The following is a 22,986-nucleotide window of genomic DNA, read 5'->3' on the forward strand; positions in this document are numbered from 1 at the left end:
GACCTCTCGACGCTGCAGCCGAGTTGTGGGATGCTTGTGCGTCGTCGTCCCCTTCTTCGCCTGTTACATCGGCCAGGCCAGGCGGCAATGCTTGAATTATGGGCCTGTTTCCCCACTGTAGGTACAGACAACATTGCGTGCTAGGCTTGCAACCAACAGTGACGCTATGAATTATAAAGTGGATGTGATACAAATACCCTGGAGTTTATACTTGCATATCTCTCTCCATTCACATATGATCCAAACACCTTTTCATCTTCCGTCTTGCCATCCGCTCCCATCGTCCGTCATCTTTAGGCAATACAACTTATCCCTCCTTGACAGGTTGATCCAGATACCTTTATCAAGGTTATTGTCGTCGTCATCATGCTTGTCCCACAACTTGTTTTGACCACTTCCCTGGCGACGTTGTCTCTGGCTGCCCCCCACAGAGACTCGCCCCAACAGCGCCTGGCTGCCGGTCTTGAGCTCCCAGAGAAATACCTGACCAGTGGCAAAGCTAAACAGAACCCATATACTCCTGACTATCGTGATCCTTATGACCGAGCCGTAGATCCTGAGAGGGACGATCTTGACCCGCTTCCATGGCGCAATGGATTGGGCCAGTCCGTTCTGGGGCCGTGGAATCCGACCCGCTCGCGCCAAAGTCCCGACCTCGTCCGCCCGCCCAGTACAGATCATGGCAACATGGCCAACATGCGGTGGAGCTTTGCAGACTCGCACGTGAGGATTGAGGTAAGGACGATTCAATTTTCTTTTTCTTTTTTGTGTCTCAAGGCCTGCCAGCCAACCAGTCAAGCTTGCATGGGAGAATCCACGGTCACGATAAAGCTTCTCACTGATGTCTGTCGTAATTATTGTTAACATAAAACACAGGAAGGAGGATGGACCCGGCAGACGACAGTACGCGAGCTGCCGACCTCCAACGAGCTAGCCAGCGTCAACATGCGCCTGGGCGAGGGCGTCATCCGCGAGCTGCACTGGCATAAGGAGGCCGAGTGGGCCTACGTCCTCGACGGGTCGGTGCGCATCACCGCTCTCGACTACGAAGGAGGCAACTTCATCGACGACCTCGAGAAGGGCGACCTGTGGTATTTTCCTAGCGGCGTGCCTCACAGCCTGCAGGGGTTGAGTCCCAATGGCACCGAGTTTTTGCTTATCTTTGACGATGGCCGCTTCTCGGAGGAGAGCACTTTCATCCTGACAGACTGGCTTGGTAGGTTTTGTCTCTTATTGATTGCTTCAGCCGCATTCAAATCTATATATTTGCATGCTGATGATCCTCAGCACACACCCCCAAGTCCGTCATCGCTGAAAACTTCCACCTCGACCCGGAGGTCTTCAAGCACCTCCCCGCCGGCGAGAAGTACATCTTCCAGGGCTCCAACCCAGGCTCCATTGACGAGGAGCAACCCAAGGGCAAGCATGTCAAGAAGTCCAAGCTCAACTTCTCGCACAAGATGCTCGCCCAGGAACCCGAGGTCACCTCGGGCGGCGAGGTGCGCATCACCGACTCGACCAACTTCCCCATTTCCAAGACCGTCGCCGCCGCCCACGCCGTCATCCAGCCGGGCGCCCTGCGCGAGATGCACTGGCACCCCAACGCCGACGAGTGGAACTTCTTCCTCCGTGGTAAGGCGCGCATCACCATCTTCGCGGCTGAGGGCACCGCGCGGACCTTTGACTATGTGCCCGGTGATGTTGGTATCGTGCCTCGAAACCATGGTCACTTTGTCGAGAATATCGGTGACGAGCCCATCGAGATGCTTGAGGTCTTTAGGGCAGACCAGTTCCAGGACTTTTCTCTGTTCCAGTGGATGGGCGAGACGCCGCAGCGTATGGTTGCCGACCATCTGTTCAAGGACGACCCGGATAATGCGGCGAGATTCCTGGCCGAGATCAAGGGTGCCAAGAAGGACCCTGTCACCAAATTTGGTGTGAATTTTGACAAGACCAATGGTGAGGCTGGTGGCGATGAGAAGGAGTTGTGAGGTGTGGCGATGCAAGGCTGTGAGCCTGCTCCTGTTTATGTAAGATGTGAAAAATCATGACCTCTGGGTAACCATTTGAAGGAAAACGAAAGTTGCAAATTTGCGATGTAACATCTTGTACATTGAGACACCTAGGTCAGTCAAGACCCGTGGGTTTTGTTGATTTCATCATTTCACTGTCGCCAATTTTCTCTTGGTGAGAAGGTAGTAGACCTCGATTGCCAATATACGTCTAACACCCCGGCTCCGAGCACTGATATCAAAGCAACGCATACTTGTCGAAGATTTGCAAACTACCTGGACGCGAAAATTGAATGAGCAATCGTAGGATAAACATCAATGAAGCCACCCTTTTTCGTTTGGTGTTCAGTAATCAGTACCGGGACGGTATACAAATTAGTTTCAGTGTCAGGCAGGCCAAGTTGAGATGGACGGCGATGTTGATTCAGAAATCTTGAAGGTAAGGTAATATGGACCGTCAATCACGAAAAGGAGAGCTAAGCGACATACTGAAAATATCAAATTATTGTATCCAGATCGACAGTGGCGTCCATATCAGGCAACTAGTGCGAAATGATGGTGTATACATGCAAGATGAAGGCAGAACTTTGGGGGGAATCATAGGCACAGCCGGTTTTGAGAGACCGGCGACCGTCTTTTTCCCGACAAGAAGAAAAATTGACTCTACTCAGCGTCCACGGTGCCATGGAGGAGCCTGTAGCACTACACCGCTGCATAGCTGACAGTTCATCATCTCCTCTCGAGGCTTGCTTGCTTACTTTACGTATAAGGATATAGTACGATGGGCACTGAGAAGTGGACACAAAACTAGCAAAATGTGCCTCTTTGTTAATCTGAGTCTGTGGATTAACACAGGCCATTCATAGCCAGGGGCTTTATTCTTTCAACATAAGAGTCAAGAGACTGATAACTATCCTCCTCCCTTTCTTAATGAATAGACACGCAGTAAATTCCCATGTGTTCCATATCATATACCGAGGCAAGGTGATCAAGACTTAGTTATGCTTCTGCGTCCGCGTTTGACCCGTCGCTTAGCCCCTCCTCAAGTTTTCTGGCCACGCCACTTCTACTAGGTCCCTGACCAGTATCCAACATAGATCTCATCGATACCACTGCGCCATGATCTCGGAAGGTATTATTCAACTCGTGAGTCCTTGTTTCACTCGGGCTTGTCAGGAGGATCTTGACTGTGCTGTGCATGAGTTCATCATCTTCAGCCAGTCGAACGAGCATATCGACGACATCGTGCAGCCCCTCACGAAGCTGTTTTCTCTCGTACAATAGAACTCCATCGATTAATACCACGAGCGTCGTCGAATGTGGCAGCCGGTGAGCCATATCAACAAAGAGCATAGCAAGGTGCTCGGGATTATCATCCTCAATCTCGCTCATGGATATTTCCGGACCCAACGTGTCAGGGCATACTGACGGACACTGCCGCAGGAGTTGTGACACAAAGCTGCGCATGAGACCACTGACCCCAGTATTGTTGTCGTCACGTCGACCCAGATGCCGCCCACAAAAGAAGACGAGGCAGACGAACGCCGGTCTGGTCCGCAGTGCTCGCACAAGGCTGGCGCACAGTGCCGACAGTGGCGATATCTCGGGGTAATTGCTATCGTACTCGCCGTGAACCAGAAGCTTGCTCGCTCCGGGGCTGGCAAACAAGTCGCGAAACGCCGACATGCTGACGACCTGCTCGGCGCGCCCGCGATCCTCAGACGAGAAGGCCCCTGCCCTGTCGAAGATGGCGTCCATGTCTTCTTCGTCGACAGCAGTGCTGTCGAGGAGTTCGAGTAGGGTTTGAGGAGTGATGCTGTTGTCCGAGGCTGGAAGCGCTCTGGGTTCGGATATGGGGAGCCTAGACTCTGCTGAATGTATAGTTGCTACGTCGTGGTTAACGGACCCGATTCGGGGAAGTTCTATATGACACAATTCGCATTGGAATTCACGGATTCTCAAACAGATCAAATGTCATCTTTGATATCTTACCAGTAGTTGTCTGGGCTGTGTAGGGCGTGACCAGCAAGAGAAACTCATTCAAAGCTCTTTCTCTCAAGACTCCACGTTGTAGAAGCTTGGCCACTTTTCAAAGCCAAAATATTTTCACATTAGCTTAGTTGCAGAGAACTCGTGGACGATCCCCTTGCATGGATAAAGGGGTGCGGTGATTTTAATTGTAATGAAAACAAAAAAACAAAAAGAAAAAGGAAAAAGAGGGGGGGGGGGGTTTACACTCATTCTGCTGCCATAAACAGGTCTTCTGAGCTTCTTTCGCTAAATTATCCTCGTCCACCTTGATCTGTCTGAGAGAATTGCGGAAGGGTTCAAGGTACTCTTCGCCAACGAAGGTTAAACCACCAATTCGAGACACTGAGCGGAAAGGAATCGTGTTAGCGATAAATACAGTGGAATATGTGAACACTCTTGTGGAATAGTAATTGTATACATCTAGTGCCGCCCCTATATCTGAGATGGTTGTGTAGTAGGAGTGGAAAGAGGCCCTGTCGTACCCTGCCAGCTGATGTAGAAACCGATAGCTCCTTCAACAGCTTTAAATATGGTTGACAAGAGGTTGACAGAAGCTCTGATTATGTTTGGGTCGTCTTGGTACATTTCCGAATACATGTTGATATCGGCGAACAAGGACCGCAGGGCAGTCTCGTCCAAGGTTTCAGCGAGTTCCCGCCGAATCTTGGCCGCTTCTTTCCATGCCTGGGTGTAAACAGTCGATGACAGTTCACGTTAGCTTGCGTGCTCAGGGAACGACTCCAGATCGAAGGGACTGCGTTGTCCAGAGAGGGCTGCGTACATTCATCAAAAGATTGACTGCACCAAGCACGGGATTTGCAACAGGATGGTTGGGCATGATTTTGATGAACTGCTGGACGGGCGTTGCAACCTTTTCGCTCCAAAGACGGCCTTGTCCCTTAACTTTCTTGAACACTTTTTGATACAGTTTGGGGCTCGTTTTGATGCCCTCATATTCGTTCCGGGCTCTTTCGAGAACTTCTTGGATTTCCGCCCACGTCTTGGTCTCTCGAATGCTGCATCCTTTTTCTTTCCGATGAGGAGCCTCGACGGTCTCTTTAAGGCGAGCTATAGCCTTCGGCCATATTGGCTCCCAAAACTTCATGTCCTCCACTTCTGTTGGGAGTTGGCGTACAGCCAGCTGGGGCGTGATTGCGGCCTGAGTTCTGCCTCCGGTCGCGTCGACTGGGGCCACGACAGCCTCGTCGCCGGGCGAGAGAAATAATGCCATCGAGCCAGGTTCCGAGTCAGAGTTGAGTGTCTGGGGTTTGACAGCAAACTTCTTTGAGACGCCGTCACATACGATATCTGGGTGCTCAGAAATTGCGTGGTATCGGGGCAGGATCGTGTCGATGAAGTCAATGGCAGGAGAGTGCAGGCGAATACGGCGTTCGGTCACTGTAAAGTCACTCGAGCCAGCCATGTGCAGTAAAAACATCTATCTAGAGAGGCCTCTCAGCGATATAATCGGTCGTGGTGAGAAAATGTAGGTTTCCTGATCCGACAATTTCTTCAAGGGCACATTGCCTCGAATGAGATATTGAGATCGCATCAGGCCTACCACGAAGTCTGGTAAATTCTGCCTCCGCATCTTAGGTAGAACAGCTGCGTTAGTTGCTGTTGATATCTGCCACTTTATCCCTCTTGGCCGCTCCAAGCTGCGCTGCACCATAGTTGGCAGACTGAAGCCTTATCAATAATTCATGCATGTCAGCTTTCATGGCTTTGGTCCGGAGCCACACCATCCAATTGAGAAGGGTGGAAGGGCCACACATGCTAGCACCTGCATTCAGATGGCACATTCAACATTCAACTTCCCATCCACAGCCTTTTGATTGCCCAAATGCAACCCCAGCGTCATAGAAATCGTCGTAACTGCAGCACTAATGATTAGGAATGCATCCGTGATTCGCGGACCATGTTTCATAAGAATAAGCACATTCCTGCAGTCAGCATGATCAGCTCTTCCAGTCCAGATATAAATTCCAAGGTCCACGATGCCCGGATTGGTAGGATGGTCAGAGAACCGATCGAAATGATCACACCCTTTTGTGTGCCTCGCGTCTTTTGCTCCCTTTCCCCCGTATCATTCATTAACGCTGGGGGCTTAAAGCTGCGAGACCAAGTCTTTCCAGTTGCTCTGTTTTCCCTTCAGCAGGCCTGCTTCGATTAATGATTCCTACATTCCTTGCGCTCATTTTGCCCCTACCTTACTGCTATCTCATTCAATCCCTTCTTTTCGGTAGCACTCACAGTATCACGAATTTTTGAACCCAATCAGAAGGCAGAAAGTAGCTTTCCAAGTACATACGTACAAGATAGATGCTACAATGGAGGACAGCACTGCCCCGCAGCAATCCAACCAGAGCAGTGGCACGGATTTGGATACCAATGTCGAAAACGTTTATATGGCTCACAATGCTAAAAACAACACAACGGAAGTGTCTGTTGACAGCGCGGATGCTGCTAACTCAACCGGCCCCGCTGTCGACAGCACGGAAACCATCTCGCACGCCTCAAAAGCAGGACCAGTCGAAACAATCGCAGTTCCTCGAAATGAATTCGAAGACCTCATTTCCAAAATCGGGGGGTTGGAGCTTAAACTGGAGCGGGTCGATAAGGTGGTCGAGGACGAGATAGTAATGCCGCTGAAGACATCTTATTATTCCTTGGCCGATGAAGAGTTCAACATGGAGGATCTCGCAGCTTTCAATCTCGAAGATATGTTTATACCCTCTCAGAATGACCTTTATAAGCTGGCGAGAACCCATCAGGATGCTGCGACGGAAATGCTCTGGTTGTTTCGGTCTATAAGGGAAGTATCTGTGAAAAATCTGCGACGAAAAGTTCGGACGAGAAAGGAGCAACGCCGTCGAGAAGACCAGCAGGAGGAGGAGACCCCGAAATCGGACGAGGAGCCGCTAATCGCTCGGGCTACAAGTATGCTTGCAGATGGTCTTCCTGCGACGGCCATGCGGGTCCCATGGGAGGAATTCCGAATCCAGTTTCTGGAAACCTGGAAGGGAGACGTAATCCTCAACCCGATTTACCTTCTCATTGGTGAGCCTGAGATGACATTATTTGATTTCTTCAGCAACAAGAGAGCACGGCGCTCGTTATCTCCAAAAGCCGCTGAACGCTCGTTACCCTCGAATGATGTTGACACCAGAGACACGCCGCTTCCCGAGCGGATTTGCATCCATTCCAATGATATAGTCGATACTCTGCTTGAAATATGCGAGGGCAGCGTATTGGTGCCACCGTCCGATGCCATACCGGTGCGGCGAAACATAACGATCCTGCGACCATTCAAGTTGTTAGTCTATCACGAAAATCGAATTCGTGATTTTGCGGAAAGACTCGAGGATAAATTTGCACATCTTCTCAAAGCAGGCTCCAATGTTGCTCATGGCACCACTGATAACTCTGGGGAGACGGCGAGAGACCACATTGATATCGGGGCTGGCACTTCCAAAGCAGAAGCGAAGGATGACCGGTCATCCGAAGATAACAACTCACTGGAACGATTCCTTGAAGGACGCTCACCCATCGCGCTTCTCCATATTCGTTGCCTACTCAACTTCATGGACAAGGAAATAAACGCCAGAAAGAAGCACCTCAGGAGCTCGTCATGCGAAAAGATTACTTTCAGCGACGTGTGGCATCTCTTCCAGCCAGGCGAAGAAGTCATTGATCAGGGGCATAAACAAGTCTACCGGGTTTTGCATGTGCAGATACCCATGCACAGAGCCAGTTCTCCATTATCGCGCTACTTCCGGTCCGAGAGAGGGAATTATGAGAAGCCTGCCACTGTCGAATGCATCTATATCGACTTTGATGGCGAGAGACTTGGTCCTGTGACTAAGACTTTTGAGATCCCTAGATTCGATCAAGAGAAGCCAATCCGATCCTTGCCTATCTATCCTTTTGCCAGAGATCTTGAACACGGCTTTCGAGATAGCCTGGTTGAGAGGGGCAAGAAACTTTGGGAAGTGATACAGGTCAGGCCCATGCATTACAGAGGTCGCACTATCGACACAAGGGAGGAGATAGACAGTCAGGTCATGGTCGACTTCAGTGAAGTGTTAGGCCATGCAGAAGACTATGGCAAGAGTTGGAAACCCAAAGTCGAATTCATAACTAGGTCCTCCGAGGATCCAGAGACAGACGCCAGCGAACGGCTTTGCGCTAGTGATTGCTGCGAGGCACAAGGAATCATCGCAGACCGTTCCATCGATAGAAAGAAGACCAATAACTTCATCGACAGCCTAATCCCTACAACACTAGCGGAACGGCCGTCGCTCATCATATACCCACAGACCTTGCAAGAGATGTTAGACGTCAAGAGCACGCCGACTGAAGATGAGCTCGTTCTCATGAGCTACAGGGTCTTTGGATTCATTTTAAGAAGCAGAAAATGGGGTGGGTAAACTATCATATTCTATACACTTCCTTGCTACACTCGGGTGCACGAACTCGAGATCGGAAGCTCCAGAGCTAATAAAAGTGTGCTTCAACAGCGGAGCTCGACTTGACACATCTCGAGTACGATAACGAGGATAACAGGAACAGCGTTCTGAATGCTTTCGATAGCCTCATCCTTCCCGATGGCCACAAAGACATGGTCCAGTCTCTAGTGACGCAGCATTTCCGTGACAAAAGGGTCAGAGAAAAACACGCCGACAACAAGACGTATACCGACATGAGAACCGACCTTATCCGAGGAAAAGGTGTGTAAATACTTCGCATTTGATATACATCCGTGTATCACAAGACTAAGCACAGGTTTCGTACAGGACAGGGACTGGTTATGCTTCTTCACGGAGCACCCGGCGTCGGGAAGACGACTACGGCAGGTGCGTCAACCCTGGCTCGACTTAAGAGGTGACCCCGATCCGAATGATACTACGGATGGCTGACTTAATGTCTGTTTATAGAGGGCATAGCAGAGACATTCCAAAAGCCCCTGTTCCAAATCACATGTGGTCAGAACATCCAATTCGGAACATGAGGAAGTGTCCGTCTTTGGCATACTAACATACAGCACACAGGCGATCTCGGAACAACAGCCGCAGAAGTCCAGGTGGAGTTAGAAAAGAACTTCACGCTGGCGAGTCGATGGGACTGTATCCTTCTGCTGGACGAAGCCGAAGTCTTTCTTGCGTCTAGGGAAAGAAAGGACCTTCAGAGAAACGCCCTCGTCGCGGGTAATGTTCTTGTTCGTCCTTTAAACTCAACCAGCCACTGATAGGAGCGATTGCAGTCTTCCTCCGCGTGCTCGAATACTACACCGGCATCCTCTTCCTGACAACCAACCGCGTCGGTGACTTCGACGAAGCCTTTGCCTCTCGAATCCAGATGAGCCTGCATTACCCCAAGCTCAACCGTGACAAGACGGAGAGGATCTTCCAGATCAACATCAAGCTCATCGAACGCAAATTCCGAGAGCAGAAGCGCAACATAATGCTGGACTGGGACGCTATTCGTGCTTTCGCTCTGCAGCACTTCGATGCCAACGATAGCATTGACAAGCAGGGTCTACGATGGAACGGGCGGCAGATCCGCAATGCGTGCCAGACAGCACTGGCAATGGCAGAATTCGAGGCGCTCGAAGGCGACATGTCCGCCGAGAAGGAGCCCAGCTCACACGTGCATCTGAAACTGAAGCATTTCCTCACCGTAGAGAAGGCTTGAAACGATTTCACCATCTATCTTGGCGACATCTACGGAATGGACTTGGACGAGCGTGCGGCCGAGGCCCACATGCGCGCTGACGAGGCTGCTGGTGACAAGACCAGAGGGAAGAGACGGCAGTTCGGGCAGAAGAGCGGTGCAGCATCAGGACACAGGGGGGGCTAGTCCGTATAACTCTAGAATGAACACGTTGCGTGAATGTCCAGCCATGGCTAATGACTCTGTAAGATCATCAAAAGGCTTACTATGATTCACTTTCTTAGTCTGGGGAGCTGGATAGGTGAGGTCATGTGTCATGAAGAATTTCTGCTACACTTCTGAATGGATTTTACCCGTTTCTCACAAGTAAGCAAAGAGTAAGAGGGAAGAAGGAGGCGCAATTGCACTCTGCACCAAAAGAGAAACCCCTAGATCGACAGGCTTTCTGGCTCGGCTTACAACATGAGCAACCAATTCTGACGATTCCGCTCAGATGGGTGGATACTCGCCGCTGGAAGCCTTGCAAGCAAGTAAGAAGCTACTGAGACTCGACAAAAGTAGCACCGACGGTGAACATAATACGGAGCCCAAAGGCGACCGGAACCCAGAATAACGGCCTGCGCAGAGCCATGCTGGGTTGCCCCAAGTGCTGTATCTCTTGCTGGTAGGTTGATTAACTGTTTTGTTTGCAATGCTTATGGAAAGTAATATCCAAGGCCACTGTTGCAATTATTAATAGGGGTTGGAGGTTGGTTGAGTCGTTGGAATTCGAGATCAACCGTTGTCAAGAGTCAGGACAGGACCGTTTGAATTGTTTTCAATACAGGGTTACGGTACGTACCTCAGCGTGCTCAGTGCATCCAATGGCTGTACTAAGTGCCAATTTATTTATATCCATTTTGCTGATCTCGCCACTAACCTAATCAAGTTAGAGCTCTCGATTTCATACCGAGGCACTGGAAGCCCGGATTCTTCTTTGACAACTGTTCGGGTTTTAAACGTCTTGCGTGTTGTTCACATGCAAGTTGGCCAACTCCTGCCTGTCTTACCTGCTCAGGCATACAGTCGTGTCTCTTTTTCTTTTTCTCGTTGTTTCTTGTTCTCAACCCCAAGAAAGTGTAGGCACAGTCCTGCAAGAAGCAAGCAGCACTTTGGAATCACTGCTGGTGTCCCCCCCCCCCCCCGCCCCGGTCCAAAAGGAAAGAAGAAGAAGAAGAAGAAGAAGCAGAGAACAAAGATGGTCACAGTCAAGAAAGCGACTCGTCCATCACTGACGGTGGTGGACAACCGTACTGGTCAGACATATGAAGTGCCCATCAAGAACAACTCGATTTTGGCCACGGATTTCAAGAAGATCAAGGCGCAACCGGGCGGCGACAGGCCAGAAGATGAGACGGAGCAGGGCCTGCGCGTGTACGACCCAGCGTACATGAACACGGCCGTCGTGCAGAGCAAGATCACCTACATCAACGGGCAAGAAGGCATCCTCAGGTACCGCGGATACCCAATTCAGCAGCTGGTGGACAAGAGCGACTTTCTTGAAACGGCCTTTTTACTCATGTACGGCGAACTGCCTACGAAGCCGCAGTACCAGCAGTGGTCCGAGGAGGTCATGCATCACACCTACGTCCACACCGACATTGAGAACATGTTCAAGAGCTTCCGCTACGACTCGCACCCAATGTCCATGTTGACATCTGCCTTTGCCACGCTGGGCGCTTTTGCCCCAGAGGCCAACCCTTCCCTGGCCGGCCAGAAGCTCTACACGGCCGCCGCCTCGGGAAACCTTCAGGCCCTCGAGGTGCTGGACAAGCAAATCTTGAGGATCATCGGCAAGGCCCCTACCCTGGCTGCTGCCTCGTATCGGATGCGACAGGGACGGCCCTTCAACCGCCCTGCCCAGGGCCTTTCTTACACAGGAAACTTCCTGTACCTCCTCGACAACCTCTCAGGCTACGAGTACAGGCCTCATCCCGTGCTCGAGAGGGCTCTCGACGCGCTGTTCATCATTCACGCCGACCACGAGGTCAACTGCTCGACGGCGACCGTCCTGCAGGTCGGCAGTTCCCTCGTTGACCCATACTCCGTCGTCGCCGCCGCCTGTGCCGCCCTATACGGCCCCTCGCATGGCGGCGCCTCTGAGAGCGCCATCCGCATGCTGATCGAGATCGGCTCGCCCGAGAACGTGCCCGCCTTCATGGAGAAAGTCGAGAAGAGGGAGCGTGTGCTCGTCGGCTTCGGCCACCGCGTCTACAAGAACGTCGACCCGCGCTCCACCGCCATCCGGAAGCTGGCTGAGGAGGTCTTCAAGGTCACAGGGCGGAACCAGCTCCTCGACACCGCGCTGGCCCTGGCCGACTATGCCCGCAAGAGCGAGTTCATGCGCAGCCGGAACCTCTACCCCAACGTCGACTTCTATTCCGGCCTGATCTACCAGGCTATGGGCTTCCCACTCGACTTCTACCCTGTCCTCTTTGCCGTGCCGAGGTGTGTCGGGTGGCTAGCCCACTGGAGGCAGCAGATGCTGCAACCCGGTGGCGTCAAGATCTGGCGGCCTAGACAGGTTTACGTGGGCGAGGGCGAGAGGGACTATGTGGAGGCTGACAATCGGTCTGAGAAAGCTGGCGCCACTGTGTTTGATGCTCCTGTCAAGGTTGAGCATGGAGGTGACAACAAGAGGAACATGTTGGCTTCTTACAAAGATGAGACAGGTCGAGTGTGGAACAAGAGCAAGTTGTGATCCCCCACACAATCTCGGATCACCAGAAAATCATCTGAGAAGGAACCTGAGCACAATTGGGGAAAGGGTCTGGAGTCATGGTATGTATAGTATTGTTATACTTCTTTCGTAGGGATAGCGGCATTGTCATCACCACTTAATTTCTTGTTGTCGTCAGCCCACCTTCATCTTGGTACATGATTATACATCCTTTTGGATCTCTGGTTCTAGTGTATAATACGATCCTAAGTATTAAAAATATCTATCCTATGTTCCATATCAAGGTCAACTCCTCGCCTTGACAGTTCTTGGTCTATATGCTATACCTAACTCCATAATTTCAACGTATTCTGAGGTCCACCAGCTCATCATAAATCCTGAGATGATGGGGCTGTATCCATATTCCGTATTCAGTCTATCACTTCAGCTCAATGAGCAAGTGCCGCTCGAGCAGACCATATCACCAGAGCAATCGTCACTGGTGGAACATGAGGCACCTATCATTATGAATAATTAGCACCTTGCTGGAATTGGGTGCTCAAGGCGAAATAGTATCAACCTGGATATGGATTACCTGCACAGTGCCCTGACCAGCTGCAACCGTCGCCGCCGCTGCTGGGATTCGATTTTACAGAAGCAGAAGGACGAGACGAGACTGCATCCGAGGTCACGTCAATTCCAGCTGCCAACGCTGGCGCTAAAGACGATGTTGACGTTGAGTTGGTAGTGACACTGGAGCCCGAAGAGCCAATACGCTCCAATAGTTTGGTACCGAGTGTTTCCAGGCTGCTTTCGAAGTCGTCGGCGCTCGTAGCATCCCACTTGGCCCCGCTGGCTCCGGGCACAGCATCCGTGCCGTTGAAGGCAATGTAGAGGATGTCCAAGTCAGAATGGCCGTTGTCACCCGTGATCGAGTCACCAAAGCAGAGCGTGCCTGTGGAGATGGCGGCCTCGCCAACCATGGCCTTCGAGCCGTCGTCGTCTCCGTTGGTATCGCCCCAGATGCCAAAGATCTTCAGTTCCATTAGCTTTTACTGCAGACAAATGTCCTGTTCCAGGGGATGATTTTTCTCTTTACGAACCACCTGTTTATTGCAAACGACAGCCATCAGGCTCAGAGGCTCAATTCCGTACTTTGTGGGATCAAAGGTCTTGTAGCCAGCGGTATTGCCGTCGTTGGAGTTTCCAAACACAACATAGGTATGAATGTACGGGTTGAGATTCGAGATTCCTTTTCCGTAGCTCTTGACAGTATCTTCATAAGATGTGTCACTCTGTGTGTCGCTAGATTTGCCACATCGACCGTCATTCGCACTGCTTGAAGGCTCGTCCTGGTTGCCATCACAATCAATGTCCATGTCTGCGAGGGCCCCACTACTGCCTTGGAGGTAGATTATTCCATAATCGTCTAGATGGTCCTGGCAGTATGAGAAGTCTATAGAAGATCAGTCAGATTTCGCCTTCCCCCTTTTGAGTGAGATAATGTAGGTGCAACTACCATTTGTTCCATCAGATAAGGCGTAGAAGCCAGTTGCTGCCTTGTTCTTGCACTCGCCTTGGCGGACAATGCTGTCGTAGAGATTTTGAACATTGGCCGGTATGCTGATGGCGGCAGAAGACGAAGCAAGCAACAGCGAGCAGAGGCTGGCGATCTCGAACGAGCTACGCATTTCATCGATTCTGAAATTGTGATTCTGGTCAAGTATGCAAAGATAAAAGGGGATGCTGAGCTCGTGCTTTGGCCACATCCAGAGACTGGGAAAGTCTCTCTAATATAACGCCTAACAAATCACTCAAATGCGGATCACTGAGATGCAAAATTGTATGCGAGCCGGAAAAACTGGCCAAGATGGCTTGACTGTAAACATGATATGTCAATGGCTCAGTAAGCCCTGAGCCCAAATCGATGTCGAAAGTGCGAAGGATTGGCAAAAAGTCCTCTTTAGCAACCATGGGGGCTAAAGGACCATGCCTTCAGACCAGAGGTGAAACAGGGCGCAGCTAACAGTCTAACATTGTCCTAATATGGGTTTCTTTTCTTGTGACAACAGTAATGTTAGGGTAAGACAAGGGCCAATTTGGCCAAAGAAATTATGGGCTTTATTACTGTGCGCCCCTGCCATTCAATTGGTAAGTAAGCTGATTCCATGTCTTGTGCACTTCTCGAGCCAGTAGACAATTTGACTCATTGACCGGCCGGCAAAGAATCACGATCTTGTGGCGCGATGGATGGAGGCAGAGAAGAAACTGGGGAAACAATGCCGATCCTTTCTTCCTCGCTCTCCGCGGTACAGCATCTGGGACCCAGATACGTGTCTGGACTCGATGCAGCTGCAGCTGGACCTTTCGCATCAACCGGCGACTTGGCAGACTGAAGATCTTCCTTGGTTTCCACCAACGTTGCCTCGTGCATTATCGAGGCACCGGACGGTGACATGTGCAGACTGCGCGCGCACAACTTAAGATTCTCGGGATCCGTCAGGTCCAGACAACGCAGTTTTAACTTGGAATCCTTGGGGACCGGGATCTGTTCCATGCACCCGGCCCACTCATCATCACCATCATCGTGTGCAAGGCGCTGGAGCTGCAGCGTGCCGTGCGAGTTCCACTCAGCGAAGCTGTATTGGCGGTAGCCGCGTCGCCGGTACAGAGAAGCCAGAATCGGCTCTAGCGAGAAAGAGAGTGCGATGAGGACGACGCCAAGAACATAGACGAACATGATGCCGAAGAAACTGAAGGAGGCGTATCTCGTCGTGCGAATCTTTTGATTACGGCACATGGCTGTGGTAGCTGCGCTTGTGGGCTTTTCGGATACCAGCTCGGCCTCCTGTGCTGCGGAGCCGGACGCAGTCTCCACGATGGCCTGTTGCATGAAGGCCAGAGAGATGGCGAACCAGTTGGTTACCTCGAGCTGCCACTGGTTGTCAGGGAGCGACTCCTGGTAGCCGTCGTCCACACTCTGCGCAGCGAGGAGGGCGTTGACCTGTGCCGCCTCCAACATGCCCTGCAGCATATTGGTGAGGAGGTTTAAAGAGTTGGTGAACCACGCAAACCGATTAGCTGCGTCAGTGTCGCCGAAAACCTCAGAGGCAGCGCTCGAGACAGCGTCGTCATAGCTAGCCAGCGGTCCGCAGGCGCTAGAATCGGCGTTGCAGAACTGCCACTGGCTGGCGCAGCCCAATGGGGAGGCTGCATTGTCCAGGCGGTAGACTTGTTCGATACCGGTCTTCCCCTGGCTGCTGATGTTGGTGAAAGGCACCGTAGATTGATACCAGGGGTCATAAATGGGTGTCCCAGCGAAGACGCCGTAGCCGGAGAGGAAGACGATGGTAAGATCTGCGTCAGTCCTAGCGAGCTGGTTGATGGGCGTGAAACCGCTGCCCGGGTCCAGGGCGGGAGTACTATTCTGTGTCCCGGAAAAGACTCCTCTGTGGTCCCCAAGTCAGTCATGATCATCAACCCCCAAGAAGGGCACCAAGACCTCACCTTATTTGATACAGAACCTCGGCTAACTGGTGGTCATTCATAGTCTTATACTGCCATTCCACATCATAGGCTTCGTACGTATAGTTGATGGGGTTACCGACAGAGCTTGGTACCAGCAGGGGTCCGTACTCGTAGGCGGTGAAGTTGCCATCAGAGAGGGTAAAGTTCTCAGTCACCAGCGGCGCGCACTCCAGCACAGAACGAATCAGAATCCTCTCGTCATGAGGTGCATTGATGCCAAAGTGCTCGTGGCTGTTGAGCAGCCCCGTGTCCAAAACAATATTGGTCGAGGCGTTCTTACATATGGAATCCTCAAAGGGGCAGTTGGCCGTAGTATTGACGTAGGCTGGCAGTGTCTGCGTCACAAAGTAGTTGCAATCGGCTAGGCCCGAGCTGTTGGACGAGTAGCATTGTTGGACATAGTTGACAGAGTCGGCGATCCATTTTGATATCAGTCTGTCGTAGGCCATGGCATCTTCCAGCGTAGAGACGTTCGGGCTGGCGATGGCGCAGTTGGTCCCACTGAGGAGAACGTCACTGCCGACATTATTGTCGCCAATCTGGATTTGAGAAGAGTAGCCGCCTGCCAAAGTGAAGCCCACTGTGCAGATGATGGACAGCACCAGCACGGGTGCTAATCGACGTAGGCATCGTACAGCGGAGCCGCGCCATGCCCAGAACAACTGTATGAAAGAGAGCTAAATACCGCAAGACGCAACAACGTCGATCAGTCATCACTGTTCTTCGTCCCCACTATACTCCTCTCATTGCTTTTCAGGACGTACCGTGGCATCGTCCGCGGAGGACGTATTGCGTAAGAGCACCTGGCGCTGGTGGTGAAGGGCATCACGGTCTTCGGGGGTCGAATAGTAGCGGTGGAGGAACAAGCTTGTCATACTCCAGACTCGAGCACCCACGAATACAACAAAGGACGCCGTGAAAGCAGTCAAAAGATTGCCGTCTTTACGGCTGAGTGTCAGCGTCTGCCCTAGCACGCGACCGCGCGACCAGTCAGTCCAGAGGCCAAGATGGACTTGATTCTGGACAGAAAGGCCTTGGTCGGCTCCTGACCATGCTGGAGTTGTTGGCCAATCCATTATTTGTGTCTGAAAATGATGCTGATGGCTTTATTTGGAGGATTTAAAGCCGGTCAGACAATTGTAAGGAAGGGCCGAGAAAACCTGTAGTTTACTAGTTCCAATAAGGAGGGCCGGGCCGTTATGCACTCATTTAAATAATTAGCACAAGGAACCTCAAGATGATTGTCACGACTACACATGTGGGCATTCAAGGCTACACCTCGTATGGCTCATCTCTCCAATCTGCAGCGCAACCCTACCCGATACCGTTTTAGCAACTCTATTGTAACCACAGGAGTTTTGTCTCAGTGTTCAGCTTGTGGAAAGAAGTGCAAGTGCATTCTGTTCTTGCTGCAGGTTGCTGGCTGGACACCTTTCGCGATGCGTTCCACTTCGGACACAGACACCTTTCAGGATTAATCTACCGAGCTCTAGTCTATAAGGCACCATTAGATCGCCACAAGATCAAGTTTATTGGACATTTGCTGGCGCCTATCCCAGCTCCGTGGTCAGCATCGCATGCAGCTGTGGGGGCCACGACTTAGGCCTCTGGGGGCTGGGGGCAATATCGGAAGGTGACAGTGCAGAGGATCAATGTAACGCTATGAAGTTCGATATCTAAGACACTCTTGCGCCTACTAGATTCCGTTATGTATAATGTTAGTATCTTTATTAGCTACTAGAAGGCCCAATTTATTGGCATTTGCCAGTGTATCTGCTTGGGGCATTCTTAACTGATAACGTTGATTTAGCTACCTTGATGATTTTACCTGTCACAATGAACACTTGTGGGAAAGGTATGGGTGTTTAAACAGGCAAAAATCTAGATAATAATGATTGTTTGTTCCTGAGATTCAGCATACCATGAATGCGCAGGCATCTCATTCCTTCGGTATTGATGTGACATGGCGGTGATGATACCCACCCGCTCCCATACAGAAGCATCTGCACAACTGCGGCCCAGCTCTGACGTGTCGGCAGGATTTACCGATCTGGAAATCGATTCACGAGCCGGCGAAGCTAGCACCAAGCCATTAGTTCGCATCACTCTCGACTTGATGTAGTACCCACAGGCAGGCCACCTGCTCTCCGTGGGAAAGAGAAAATGCAGTCCGCTGTAGCGATGCCGAGTGCGTATCAGGGATGTATGCGGCGTCGCATTGGTCCTCAGATAGGTTCTGATTAGGCACGAAGAAAATGCGCCCGCCGTTTTGGTTCCGCAGACCCAAATTGGCCTGCCCTTCTGTGCCTTCAAAATCCACCTTTGCCCTTAGCACCCGCCCGCGCAGGAGGATTCTCCCGTTCGTGATCCTGCGAAACACGTCCCGGCCCTTTGGCGTGGTTGTTGTCCCGTGGAGGATCGTCACCTTGGCTACAGCGTCAAGCAATGCGTCGTCCCAGATGACAGGGCTTGCGAGGGACGCCTAACTCCACGTCGGCGCGACGTATTCTGGGGTTCGTTAATCGAAGCGCCGCAGGAACACGCGCCAGCAGAGCAACCAGGGGAGGTCGTCCAGCCAAAGGCCGGCGAGATACACAGAAGCCCTTTTGGGAGGAAATTTGCATCTGATTATCAGCATTATTCCTCCTAGCGGTGTTGTCGTCTTCGTCGTCGTCGCCTCCACCTCCTCTTTTTCTCTGCGCTGCGAACCGCTGTGCGATGCCAGAGATGGCTGGAAGTTTGTCGGACGCAAAGGTCAGCTGGCGTCCACTGTATCCGCCCACAACTCTAATCCATATCCTCGTTGTTTCCCTTGACCGTATCTTGTTGTCGTTTCTATCAGCCGCAGAAGAAGCAGCAGCAGAGACCGCTGCCATAGCACTCTCATGCGCCACCCTAGGGCTAATATCGCCACCCATAGCCCGCAGCGTCACGAGCGACGCGTTGACACTCGCAGAAGAGCGTCTCTTTGCATTCCCAGATGAGCTCGAAAGCCGTAAAATGCAATGTGCGGTGCGCGAGGAGCCGCTCCTGAAGGGTCCACGCGCGGGTGAGCAAGGGGAACGTGGAGTCACGAACCACGCGAGGCATGATGATGTCTTGGTGGCTCAGCGGTCTCCTCACGCAAATCTCGTCTGTCGGGCGCAGTACCTGGAGCGGATCTCGCCGCCTCGGGAGCGACGGCAGCGGCTCTGTCTTGGTCATGAAAACATTCGCAGACACTGGCTCGAGGGATTGTCGGGCTTTAAGGATGCCGCAGGTGGGATCATAGGCCGCGTCGGTCGCGATTGTCATGTAGGCGTTCTCATGGACCTCTGCCATGCGCGCCGCCTCTGCTTCCCAGTCAGATGGTGAGTCTTGGATGATGCAGAGGGAGTCGATCCAAAGATAGCGCACGCCGAGACCGCGGGCGATGAGCACGGCGTCGCGAAAGGTCTTGGGAAGAAGGGCCCAGGAGATCTCGGTTTTCCGTGCAGCGATTGTGCGTGTGGTCGTTGTGAGGTTGCCCGCCTGGCCCCAGCAGTAGCTCAGGGCGACATAACGGGCATTTGCGCCGGATGGAGGCTCGTACAGTCGCACGAGGACAGAGCCGTCGGGTTCTCCCAGGTCCAAAACACGCGTGGGCAGCCTTTCAGAGACACCAGTCCGGCACTGGGGATGGGTCTGCCCGCAGAGACCTATCCATTTGTCGCAGAGCGCCAGGCAGTGTTCGAGAGTCAGTGTGGACGGGACATGGTCGGAGGGGCCTATGATGGGAAATCTGCTCGGCTCTGGTTGTGATGGAGTCCCAGCCCGTGGGGTGTAGAATTCCAGCTTCGGGTACACATGTCCTCGTTCAGGACCCCACATCCCCAAGAGTAGCGGTGCGCCCATTTGTCCTTGGACGACGATGCGTACGGGCTCCTTGTCGCCATCAGCTGGTTCGGAGATTCTGAGCACCTGCTCCTCGTCGAAGTGAAGGAGTGCGCCCCATAGCAGACCACATGTAGTGCAACCTCTCTCAGCTAAAGCTCGCCAGTCCTGAATAACTATGTGTAGTTCAAAACTCTGCAGCCGTACTTCTTCAGGGTCATCAGTGTCCTCGGGGGCAGTGTTCGTAGAATTGTCTACTTGAAGGTCGTTGCAGATGAGGCAATGACTTGCCATCTTCGAGGTCGCTCGGAGAAAGCATACGGAGTGTCGTGCAGTCATGCAGAAGTGGGCCGCTTCCCTTCGGTTCACAAGAGAGAATACAGCGCCAGAATTTCAAGGCAAGACGTGGCGGCCAGCCTGGCCAATAAAGTAAGCAAGTATGGGCTTCTTTGGTCTTTGACTGTGCACCTTTGCCACCCAAAAAGTTCGTCTTATTGTTATTTTTACGGGGAAGGGAAACTGACTTCACTTCGATCACGCACCAGGTTGGAATACTGAGTGTCTGCCGATAGGTAAAAGTTAACACAATCCGCCTATCCTAAGCTCAGATTCATCATAATAATATCTGAGATGGAATTGCTTAATGATCGTGCTGCAGAGGAGGTTACCTGATTATCCAGGACAGAGCCCTAGATCCACCTGATCTGCTGTAAATGCCAACCGATTTGAGGACGAAGCGATGTTGTGTATGGTACGAGTATCTTTCTGGTATGATTTGAATGTTCGCGCCACAGTCTTAAAGTGGGAATTCAAAACATCCAGGTGAGTACAGTTTACATTTATTGAACGAATATCTGGCACCTTCCATGTTGATGATGTACTCTATCACGTCAAAGAGGACCTTCGAAAGATTTCATACTGGGATCATTGTATTCATCATGAAGTACCATAAAATTCAAGCCCTTCGGCGATGTGGCTCGAGCACTTCGGAATCTTCTCGTTACATCATTTTCTCACGCGACAGCCTTTCGTGTCCTCCTGAACTGAATGCCAGTAGCCAAAGCGATTCTCCTCAACAACTCAGATGTGAAACGAATCAACATTGGCAAGGATGTACGTATAGCTGTCGTTTCTGAAGTCGTCCGTCAAATAGGTAGACGAGTCTGCTGAGAACCACGCCAGCTGGTTACCACTGCCGGTGTCCGCCCACTGCGGCCAGTCAGGGTAGTCGCCGTAGCCCTCATTCGGGTCCAGGTTGTAGAGGAAGTTGTAGTAGTACGTGCGGATCTCATCGGCTGCATAGTTGTCGTAGATGCCATAAAAGACCTGTAACAAGTCGCTGCCGTGACAGGTTCCCAGGTACACGGTACCATAGTCATAGGAAGAAAGATAGCTCCAAGACGGGACATCGGGGTTGACCGCGGTGGTTGAAGCGAGGAAGACCCGGCGCGTAAGGGTGAAGACAAGGTCGCCGAGAACAGCAGCAATTCGCTTGTACTGAGGGTACAGCTCGTTGAACAAACCGGTCCTGAAGGGGGAGCCGGACACGATATCGTCTGGGTAGGTGTCGAGAAGGCCTTCGATCTGCTCGGCTGTAGCATCTTCGAAGAAGATGCTGGTGAAGTATTCGACTAGGTCCGCGGTTGTAGTCACGTTGTCTGTGAACAGCGCGAAGATGGTTCCTTCGTCCTCTTGGTCGCCGATGATCATGGGCACAGCAGCGTACTGTCCATTGGCAGCCAGGACATCTGGGCTGTCTATGAGGACCACCCCATCGGGCCTTGGTAGGTAGGATAAAGCCACCGACTGGTATCCAAGGAAGCCAGGGACAGAGTTTGCTGCGTTGAGGAAGGTCTCGTACGGCAGCGCGCGAAGGCAATCCAGCGTGTCATTCGAGGAGGCGCATCCAGCGGCCTCAACGACGGTGTCGTACACGGTTTGCCCCTTGGGACAGTCGACGGGATCTGCAGGGGTAATACTCCCGCTATCCATGATGGCTCCTCGGAACAGCGGCTGACCGTTGTAAGTAATGTTGCCTCCGTAGAGAGCCATTTGGTCGAACACGCTGATGGAGCCGGCCGATTCGCCCCAGATGGTCACTTTGGTCGGGTCACCTCCAAAGGCCTCAATGTTGTCCGCCACCCACTCGAGAGCCATCCTCTGGTCGAGAAGACCAAGGTTGGAAGCGCCGTCAGCTAGAATCTCAGCCCCTGGCATAAAGCCAAAACCAGCCACTCTGTAATTGACCGCGACAAAGACGAAAGGCTGGTCCTGGTCGATAGCCTGGCTCAAGAGACTGGATGGATCGTACATAGACGTCGAACCGAGCTGTTGCTGGCTTAGCATCTCCTTCTAAAAAATGTAGAGAAGGGAACTGGAAGTTAGCCTCACCTCGAAAGCGCCACCAAAGATCCAGAAAAGTACTGGTAGGCCTGCGCCAGCCACCGTTCCAGCAGGTCGCGCGACGCTGACGGTCAAGCAATTTTCCGACTCATCAGTCGCCGTCTGGAACGGCGGCGAGTCCAGCAGATACCCTGCAATCTCCAGAAAGAGACCATCTTGGCTGGCAGTTGCTACCAGCATCTGAGGGCACGCTGCTGCAGTTCCTGAGGCGTCAAAAGCATCGCCCAGGTCTGTAGAGAGCTTCTGAGGCGGCCTAAGCCGCAGTGAGCCTGTTGGGTCATCTGCGAAGTAGATACCGTTGTAAGACTCGACAGTGCCGGAGACTGCGCCGATGACCGTGTTTGAAGGAGAAATCACAACGGTGGGCGAGGTTGCTCGATCCTCAACCACTGGAGAGGGCTCGCGGGGAGGCTCAGACTTGGCTGGATGCGCCAGAGTCTGGACAGCAAAGACAGCAACTGCCGTGAGCAACAGTGACCCCTTCATCTTGCTGTTTGATCAGCTTCTGAAGTTGGCTGTTGAGTTTGGCTGGGCTTTGAGATTGACCTGAAGATTGGTTGTTTAAATTGAAATACTACAAGCCAGAGGCGTCTACTCGAGCTACTCTGAACTCGGCTATATCTTTCACTCCCACGACGTGGCTGTCCTGATTTATATAGGTTTATGCTGCCAACTCTTCTTTGAAGAGGACTTATACAAGGACACAATAAGTCCGATGTACCCATGTTTGTAGAAGCACATGTCAGAAGAAGACGTCTAGTCTCCTCCCAGTTGCCAGTACTAATTTTT

General features: G+C 52.0%; 8 protein-coding genes across 8 annotated transcripts; 3 read left to right on the top strand and 5 right to left on the bottom strand.

Annotated features, from left to right (window-relative positions):
* The first annotated feature begins 184 nt into the window (after nucleotides 1–184).
* M406DRAFT_289853 (Bicupin, oxalate decarboxylase/oxidase) lies at nucleotides 185–2,233 on the top strand. The gene is made up of 4 exons (XM_040918873.1): nucleotides 185–735; nucleotides 877–1,216; nucleotides 1,288–2,126; nucleotides 2,203–2,233. The coding sequence occupies exons 1-3, from the start codon at nucleotides 367–369 to the stop codon at nucleotides 1,989–1,991; spliced, it is 1,413 nt and encodes a 470-aa protein (XP_040776600.1). The 5' UTR covers nucleotides 185–366; the 3' UTR covers nucleotides 1,992–2,126; nucleotides 2,203–2,233.
* Nucleotides 2,234–3,011: 778 nt separating this feature from the next.
* Nucleotides 3,012–5,595, bottom strand: M406DRAFT_88481 (uncharacterized protein; the record flags this gene model as incomplete). Its single annotated transcript, XM_040926123.1, has 5 exons — nucleotides 5,317–5,595; nucleotides 4,825–5,244; nucleotides 4,526–4,727; nucleotides 4,250–4,385; nucleotides 3,012–3,969 (listed from the first exon to the last, which is right to left on the bottom strand). Exons 1-5 carry the CDS (start codon nucleotides 5,479–5,481, stop codon nucleotides 3,012–3,014), a joined length of 1,881 nt encoding a protein of 626 aa, XP_040776601.1. The 5' UTR covers nucleotides 5,482–5,595.
* A 1,519-nt stretch (nucleotides 5,596–7,114) lies between these two features.
* Nucleotides 7,115–10,050, top strand: M406DRAFT_289856 (P-loop containing nucleoside triphosphate hydrolase protein; the record flags this gene model as incomplete). Its single annotated transcript, XM_040918874.1, has 6 exons — nucleotides 7,115–8,465; nucleotides 8,564–8,773; nucleotides 8,840–8,899; nucleotides 8,981–9,028; nucleotides 9,095–9,250; nucleotides 9,307–10,050. 6 exons carry the CDS (start codon nucleotides 7,115–7,117, stop codon nucleotides 9,735–9,737), a joined length of 2,256 nt encoding a protein of 751 aa, XP_040776602.1. The 3' UTR covers nucleotides 9,738–10,050.
* A 903-nt stretch (nucleotides 10,051–10,953) lies between these two features.
* Nucleotides 10,954–12,716, top strand: M406DRAFT_289860 (uncharacterized protein; the record flags this gene model as incomplete). Its single annotated transcript, XM_040918875.1, has 1 exon — nucleotides 10,954–12,716. The coding sequence occupies one exon, from the start codon at nucleotides 10,954–10,956 to the stop codon at nucleotides 12,454–12,456; it is 1,503 nt and encodes a 500-aa protein (XP_040776603.1). The 3' UTR covers nucleotides 12,457–12,716.
* A 142-nt stretch (nucleotides 12,717–12,858) lies between these two features.
* On the bottom strand, nucleotides 12,859–14,105 carry M406DRAFT_38649 (family 75 glycoside hydrolase; the record flags this gene model as incomplete). Its single annotated transcript, XM_040924065.1, has 5 exons — nucleotides 12,859–12,932; nucleotides 13,010–13,050; nucleotides 13,150–13,448; nucleotides 13,518–13,870; nucleotides 13,931–14,105. The coding sequence occupies 5 exons, from the start codon at nucleotides 14,103–14,105 to the stop codon at nucleotides 12,859–12,861; spliced, it is 942 nt and encodes a 313-aa protein (XP_040776604.1).
* Nucleotides 14,106–14,953: 848 nt separating this feature from the next.
* On the bottom strand, nucleotides 14,954–16,955 carry M406DRAFT_227270 (uncharacterized protein; the record flags this gene model as incomplete). Its single annotated transcript, XM_040915765.1, has 3 exons — nucleotides 14,954–15,863; nucleotides 15,949–16,619; nucleotides 16,707–16,955. Coding segments are annotated over 3 exons (1,830 nt in total), but the record flags the coding sequence as incomplete, so codon positions are not given.
* Nucleotides 16,956–18,885: 1,930 nt separating this feature from the next.
* Nucleotides 18,886–19,626, bottom strand: M406DRAFT_240373 (HET-domain-containing protein; the record flags this gene model as incomplete). The annotated part of the gene is made up of 2 exons (XM_040916121.1): nucleotides 18,886–19,111; nucleotides 19,163–19,626. Coding segments are annotated over 2 exons (690 nt in total), but the record flags the coding sequence as incomplete, so codon positions are not given.
* Nucleotides 19,627–20,708: 1,082 nt separating this feature from the next.
* Nucleotides 20,709–22,768, bottom strand: M406DRAFT_289863 (lipase). Its single transcript, XM_040918876.1, has 2 exons — nucleotides 22,186–22,768; nucleotides 20,709–22,122 (listed from the first exon to the last, which is right to left on the bottom strand). The coding sequence occupies exons 1-2, from the start codon at nucleotides 22,681–22,683 to the stop codon at nucleotides 20,875–20,877; spliced, it is 1,746 nt and encodes a 581-aa protein (XP_040776607.1). The 5' UTR covers nucleotides 22,684–22,768; the 3' UTR covers nucleotides 20,709–20,874.
* Between the last annotated feature and the right edge of the window lie 218 nt (nucleotides 22,769–22,986).

This window comes from Cryphonectria parasitica, assembly GCF_011745365.1.
Source record: "Cryphonectria parasitica EP155 unplaced genomic scaffold M406scaffold_4, whole genome shotgun sequence".
In the NCBI taxonomy this organism is placed as follows: domain Eukaryota; kingdom Fungi; phylum Ascomycota; class Sordariomycetes; order Diaporthales; family Cryphonectriaceae; genus Cryphonectria; species Cryphonectria parasitica.